The sequence below is a fragment of the Crotalus tigris genome, unplaced genomic scaffold, assembly GCF_016545835.1.
Source record: "Crotalus tigris isolate CLP2741 ecotype Arizona unplaced genomic scaffold, ASM1654583v1 scf7180000017952.28453644438:3035480, whole genome shotgun sequence".
NCBI classification, from domain to species: Eukaryota; Metazoa; Chordata; class Lepidosauria; order Squamata; family Viperidae; genus Crotalus; species Crotalus tigris.
The window spans coordinates 3,019,959-3,027,362 of record NW_024096741.1 but is presented as its reverse complement, the minus strand read 5'-3'; the positions used below and the strand labels follow the sequence as shown (position 1 = coordinate 3,027,362).

General features: G+C 36.0%; 1 protein-coding gene across 1 annotated transcript; it reads right to left on the bottom strand.

The window, feature by feature from the left end:
* Positions 1–3,032: 3,032 nt before the first annotated feature.
* Positions 3,033–5,312, bottom strand: LOC120308889 (28S ribosomal protein S28, mitochondrial-like). Its single transcript, XM_039345539.1, has 2 exons — positions 5,092–5,312; positions 3,033–3,215 (listed from the first exon to the last, which is right to left on the bottom strand). Exons 1-2 carry the CDS (start codon positions 5,254–5,256, stop codon positions 3,033–3,035), a joined length of 348 nt encoding a protein of 115 aa, XP_039201473.1. The 5' UTR covers positions 5,257–5,312.
* Between the last annotated feature and the right edge of the window lie 2,092 nt (positions 5,313–7,404).

Here is a 7,404-nt window from a genome sequence, read left to right as displayed (position 1 = left end):
ATTTTTCACATTCATATTTGATACTGACCTTATCTGATGATCAAATGCTACTGTAAGAAAACAAGGAATACATATATTCACACTGCCCCTTTGCTCTACTTGGACAGTGAAACAAATATGGAAGCCATAAAATTAGAAAACATAATGAATTCAGGAAGTAGCTTGATCTTGACACATTTGCCTTATTTTTTCGTAGTTTATATTATACTAATTATCATGTAATATAAATATTTATTTAATCTTATATTGCTTTTGGATCTTTTGCCCATTCTCATTTTATGGCAGTAGGAAGCTTACCAATTTTTATATTTTCTTGTGATATGTTATTATAAGGCAGTTAATAACAACTACATATATAACAAATAAATCTAGATTTCTTCACTCACCCAAACTTACATTACGATCAACCCACTGGCTTATGTAGCATTTGATATATGAGACAATCTTTGGAGATTTGTCCAGAATGCAATAGCCAGATTAGTAAAACCATTCCTCCAGAACAGAAAAGTACCACTTTTGAGATTGCTGCAATTCTGAAGTCCAATTCAAAGTACCAGTTACTTCTTAAAAATTCATTTGTGTCAGAATACTGGACTACATGAAGCATTGCCTTGCCAAAGTTGACTTTTAGTTATCATTAGAGAGTACCTCTTGTGAAGTTCACAAGACTAGAAGAAGCAGCAACCTACTCTCTAGTGATCCCTGTATAATGCTTGTGGTTTTTACATTTTTTTCTAGGCTGAATTGATTTTCTTTGCTGATTTTTTATATGATTGACCATCACTCAGAGACATATGATTGGTGTGGTAAATAAGACACTATAGTGCACACACACCCAACTTACAGAACTAGAATATGACCATTTAAACATGATCACTATTGATAATTATAACTACTTTTAAATGAATATACAGCATGAAAAAAATATGAGATTAAGGAATTCTGAAAACCGTATACTACAAATTTGGATACAGTGCGGTGGGCCTTCAGCAATTTTACTGAAAAAAAAATTAAAAGCCAAGTTATGATTTCAGGGGAAAGCTATCAAGATAACATTCCAAGAGAAAAGGCTTTTGAAAATATGTCCAGATCAAGTTGCTGGTGCTATTTAGGTTAGTCCACATAGGTATAGGTCTCAGACCCTTCAAAGACTTTAGTGTAATTCACAAAAGTAGAATTTCTTTTCTATCTTCTCTCTTTCTTTTAATTAGTTTTATTCTTTACATCTGAATAGAACACTGGAAAGAAATTATGTAAAGGGGCTCAGAACTCTGCCATCCTTCTAATTCAACAACTGATCACTCTCAGAAAATGCTCTGAACAGGACTGAATTAGGTAAAGCTGGAACAATCAGCAAAAGAAAGATCAAGCGTGAAAATGGATGAAATCTAGATGTGAACTCCAGACAAAAACATCTTACAAAATATTCCCCCAGGGTAGTCCTATGGAGAAGCATTTGGGCAGTTGTTCAAAATGCTGTTAATAGCTCAATTCTACATCTTCCTGATCCCATGGTCCAGAGCATATGGGGTTCATTCTGTGCTTCCTAGTGCATGCATACCAACAAACCACAAAGAGAAACATCAGGAAAAGAGTAGAAACACAAATATAGACATATCCCTATAGTACACAAAAGATGCTTCTTATGGCCACTGTGGGTACAAATGTAGATACTTCTTATGGCCGCTGTGGCTACAAGTGTTGGAAAGAATTTAAGAATTCATAACCTATATGTTTTCCCTTTATTTTTTCTTTAAATTTGATCACTTTGCATACTAACTACGAAGCAGTAAAAGTTTATACCCACATTGGGTTTTGTGAAAAAGGGCCCACTTATTCCAATTCGAAGAAACTGCCTCAAAATGTATTAGTAACATGAGGAGCTCTTATCTTTGCATCTTCTCCACACAACTGTTAGTACAGCTTAAGGGCATTATGGTAACTGCAATTCACAGTAGGAATAAGAGCAGAATGTTTTAGGAGAGTGTAATTGTGGAGAAAAATGATCTTGGGAAAACTATGCAGCAACAGTTACAAAATATAAAAGCCCGGGAAATGCATTTAAGCATTACAGCATTTAAAACATTAGAAAAAAACTCTCAAACTGGCTCTGCCTTAATACTCTGGAGCAGTATGGTCTCAACCTTGGCAACTTAAAGATGTATGGACCTCAACCCCCATGATGCTGGAGTTGAAGTTCATACATCAAGTAGCCAAGATTAAGAACACAGTTCCAGAATATAAGAAGGAGGGAAAAGGGGAAAAATCCTGAGGCTTTCAAGATTCTTTTACTATAGGCTAACTCAATAGAGTTCCAATGAATAAACAATGAATGTTTCCTAACCTAGTCTATCTCAAAGGAGAAGAGTAATATCATCAATTTTTGGTAGTATTTTCACTTGGGACACAAACCAAAAAATAGTCCTCTTCGTAGATTCAAACTTGAACAAGGATCTAATAAATGGCTTTTATTTATGGACACTTCCTCCTCAGTTTCTGCTCTTTCCCTCTACTTCCTTAAAGATAGCACATAGCTCCAGAGCCCTTTTCTCTGCAAAATATTTTTTCTTCTCCTCTCAAGCTTGATTTTCTAAGTCATTCTTTTCTGTTTCCTGCGCGTCTTTCTGGAGATCTGCCTCATACCTTTCTCTCTATTTAAAATGCAAATTTTAGTCTTGGCTGGGAAAATTCAAAAATTAAATGCAGCAATCTTGAATACCAATTTGATTTTCTGTTCTTCTGGATGTTGATTCATCAGGAAAATGATATTCTGTATAAATGTTGCCATATTTAAGAGGCAGAAAGATGTAAATTTCCTATATGCTGTTGAAGCTTTGCACATGCATGATCTCTTAAGCTCACTACTCTTTGTAAGGAAAAGAACAATTTAAAATGCTCAGTCAGTATTTTAAAAAATGAAATATTTAGGAAATTTGAAGAAATGTTATTCAACAATAATATCATACAAGTAGTTCATTATAATGCATATAATTTAGCTTCATGCACACTAAATATCTGTAATATGACTATACTTACTTGCCATCTGCTGGTCGCTTGCAAACACAATGAAATTTGCCACCAAAATCAATGTACAGATCATCTTCTAATATGTAAAAAATTTGTCCCGTGACAATTTTGTCTTTGGCAGGCCCCATCTGAATTAAAGGGCAGGACCTCAACATTGATGCAAAGGATTCCACATTCTTGGAAGGCACCTAGAGAAAGCAGTCATTTTAATTTAGGAAATTATCAGATTTGATTTCTTAACATTCAATGTAATCTTTTACAGGATTTTTTTTATTTTATAGAGAAATTAAAGATATTAAGAAACAGTAGCAGCAATGATACGAAGAATCCGAAACATCCATTCATTCAAAGAGCATTGATCTTGATCGGGATTTAGGTAGGGTTACACTTATTTATTCCTAAATAAAGACTTTTGCAAGAATGTTCTTCCTATCTCAGGATTAAGGATGGTGAACTATTGTAGCCTATCTGATCTCAGGAGCATGCACACATGGTTGCAATTATTATCTTTGCAATAATTAACGTATCTTTCCCTTATGAACTTAAGGTAACATGTAACACAGTATGTTCCATTTCGTAATAGTTAAAAAACAGGCAGTATAAAATAGAGCTACAGAACATCTTAAAGGCTAGACAATGTGATACCATACTAATTTTGTACCTGTTGTATGAGCATATACACACATCTGGAGGCAAGGGCATTTTACACAGTGGGCATGCAAGCTTAAAAAATATAAGACTGCTTTAAAAAAATTAAAAAGTTCTTTATATCACTTTTGCATTTTAAATATTTCTAGTGAAGATCTGCCTAGTCTTACAATGAAACAGGACTTTTTCAAAATCTCTCCTCACAAAACTTCACATAACCTTTCTTTTACAGTATTAACAGTTATATGCCATGATTTTAATCACTGTTTAAAATAATTGTAAGAGTGGTTTCTACTTTGAAAAATAAATTTAGAATAATGGGGTCCTTACAGTCTCTGAACTTGGTTGTTTTCTTGCAGATGTTTCATTACCAAATTAGATAATATCATCAGACTTACCTAGTTTGGTAATTAAATGTGTGCAAGAAAACAATCAAGCTCAGAAAGCACCGAGCCCCATAATTCAATCCTGAAATACAAATATTCTCTTTCAAATTTAGAATAAGATTTGCTGTGAAATTCCACATTCACTCAGATGCATGAGATAACACAGTAGATCATAGTATATTAAAAAGCAAATATGACTGGATATTTTAGGAATAAAGTAAATTAGGCTGAGCAGCACAATTTTAAATTATACAATATGCTATCTAGGAGACCCAAATGAAATGAAGGGGCAATAACACTAAAAATGCACTACTAATTATATGCTCAGCTACAACACAATAAATAACAGGATTATTTTCTATCATATTGTTGCAGAAGTGTATAAGCCAACTACAAAAACAATTTCAGAAGGTAAATTGAGAATCTTTGTGGAATAGCTATGTCAACACATGTGGAACAAATCTCTCTGGGCCTAGAAATTAGAAGACAGGTGTACTTAAGTGTTCTTAAACTAACAATAGAAAACCAAAGGAACATACAAATTACTGAATTTATTGCACAAATTCTTTAGAAAAGGTTTTGTTTACTAAAAATAGTGCCATATGTGGATACAGATAAATCAAATGAAAAGAGAAGTTTTAGAAAGGCTGAAGGACATAAAACCAGATAGTTAACACTGAATGAATAATGGAGAGCAAGCAATATACTTGAAAAAGTTTTCTTTTGGATTACTGCTTACAGAAAAGCCTTTGACTATATAGAATAGATTATGCTAGAAAATTAAATATACACCTATTGGACTGAATATGCCATAATATCTAATTACTTTTCTATGAATCTCTAAAATGACCCATTTAGAAATCAAAAGAAAGACTCCGTGCAGCCTTCAGGTACCGGACTAACTCAGGGTTAGCCTCAGGCTCGAGAACCTTAAAGGACCCGTTAAGGCTGCACTTCTCCAGTTCCGGAATAAAGTGGACACGCGAAAGAAAGCCGAGGGAAGAGTAAGAAAGGATGCACAAAGCCGCACCTTGCTTCCGCTATCGCCGCCAACTTCCCCTTCTTTTGAAGAAGCCTCCCGGCGACAGCCAAGCGTCACCCCAGGACTGGCGCAGGAGACGCGTCTTCCTACCGTAGAAGCTCCCCGATGTAGAGTTCGTCCACCAGCAGCAGCTAAGAGAGCGGCAACTACCATGACTAAATCCAACCGCGGCTGACCAAACTCCGCCCACACCGGAAGTGGTAACTTTCCAACCCGCCTCCACACAACAATCTTAGAGATTCTGAATAGGAGGGGCTTTAGGATCTGTTTGGAACAGAGCGGAAATTCACCGGATGTCACAGGGGGAAACTCTCGGGTTGAACAGAACCCGATTCCTTCATTCCGCTGAGGCGCAACGTTGTTGACGCTCGGCCGCTTTTACGCACGCGCTCTCGCCGTGTCTTTACGTGATGCATGTTTGGGAAGCTCAGCTGGTCTTTCTAGGAGCAGGGGTAGGCAACATTGGCTTTTATGACTCGTGGACTTCAACTCCCAGAATTCCTGAGCCAGCCATGCTGAGGTAAAAGGGAGGTTTCCAAGCTGAGCTATGCTAACTCAGGAATTCTGGGAGTTGAAGTCCACGAGTCATAAAAGAGCCAAGGTTGCCTACCCGTTCTAGGGCGACGTAGCAGGTGCTCGTTCTCAGCAAAGCCAGGAATTAGGAGGGAGTGTAGGAATCCCAGCTGGGACAGAGAATTCTTAAATGCTCTTTTTGTTTGTATACTTTATTATTTTAAAAAATAATTTTAAGGCTGTGAATATATCCAGCAAACCTTCCTATTTTCCCCACAGCAATCCCTGAGGTGGGTTGGGCTGAGAGAATGTGACTGGCTTTCATGGTTAAGGCAGGACATGCACTCAGTTTCCAGCTCTCTAGTTCTGTGCTAGGCTATTCATGATCTTGAAAGTGTCACACCTTAGTAATATGTTTTCTAATAAATCAATTAATGGTATTTATGTCATCATCATTGGACCACTTAGGGCATTATACTATAAGTGAATTTCAGGGGTTTTTTTTCAAATTGTCCCTTGCAGCTCCATCTGTTTCTTCATTTCTCAAATAAATATCAGTAAATGTTAGTCTTCCATTCAACTTTTTAACATGTTCATGAAGTTTTCTCAAAAATATCCAGAATTAAGCTATGGTTGATAATTATACTGTAAAACTGAAAACTCAAAATAGTTGCACGTATATGAACATTCTATTGCTTAATTCAGAGTAACCAAATCAATTGTGTCTTAGTTACCAAAGTTTAAAAAGATACTGTTCTTATATCAAGAGTTCAGTCTTTTTGTTCAACTACTGCCACCTTGTGGTTTTTACTTAGAAGTTATTTATAGCAAGAATTGTTTTTCTAAAACCTAAAGTATTTGTTTTATTCACCTAACAACTACAAACTGGCCTAGTGGGTTCACAATCCAGATTGTATTGTGTGTTGGGCAATTGGGTGGAATAAATCTTAATTAAACATGGTTAAGCATGTTATAGTAGCACACCAGTGTCAGTACCTAGAGCAGGCATGTCTAACTCACGACATCACATGACGTCGTGCAACGTATCAGAGCTTTTTCGCTATTGCCGGAAATGGGGTGGGAGCGGCTCCGGTATGATGAAACCAGCCCATGGGCCGGCAGTTTGACACCCCTGATCTAGAGTATCTGGAGGATAAATAAACTTTTCAAAGAGGAAATCCTGGATTTAGCACTTTTAGGATGCTACCTAAAACCATTCAAGCCATCAATCAATTGGCAAAAGGACAGAATGTAATACTTATCTGCAAATCCATTCTTGGAATATCAAGTGTTTGATAGTGTCTGTCTATATTAATTATTGTACCTGTGGAGAATGATTTCCTAAAACAAATATAACAACAACAACAATAATAATAAAAAGTTGGAAGGGATCTTGGAAGTCATCTAGTCCAACCCCCTGCTCAGGCAGGAAACCGTATACCATTTCAGACAAATGGCTGCCCAGTCTCTTCTTAAAAACTTCCAGTGTTGGAGCATTCACAGCTTCATTCATTCATTTCATTCATTCTTATATCCTCTATGTTGTACCTTATGATGTCTCAGTATCAGGCTGCGTCAAAATATATCTCCATTTGTAAGGAAAACTAAATTTTATCTGTAATAGTTATTTATCACATGCTTTATAATCCAAAATTGTATAATGCTGCTTTGTTTATAATTATGACCACGTGTACACATACAGCCAAAGATTATAAAATACTTTATAATCTTATAATCCTATTTGCTTTTTTACATGGCAGTTTTCATTTTGTTTTCCACTATCTAATC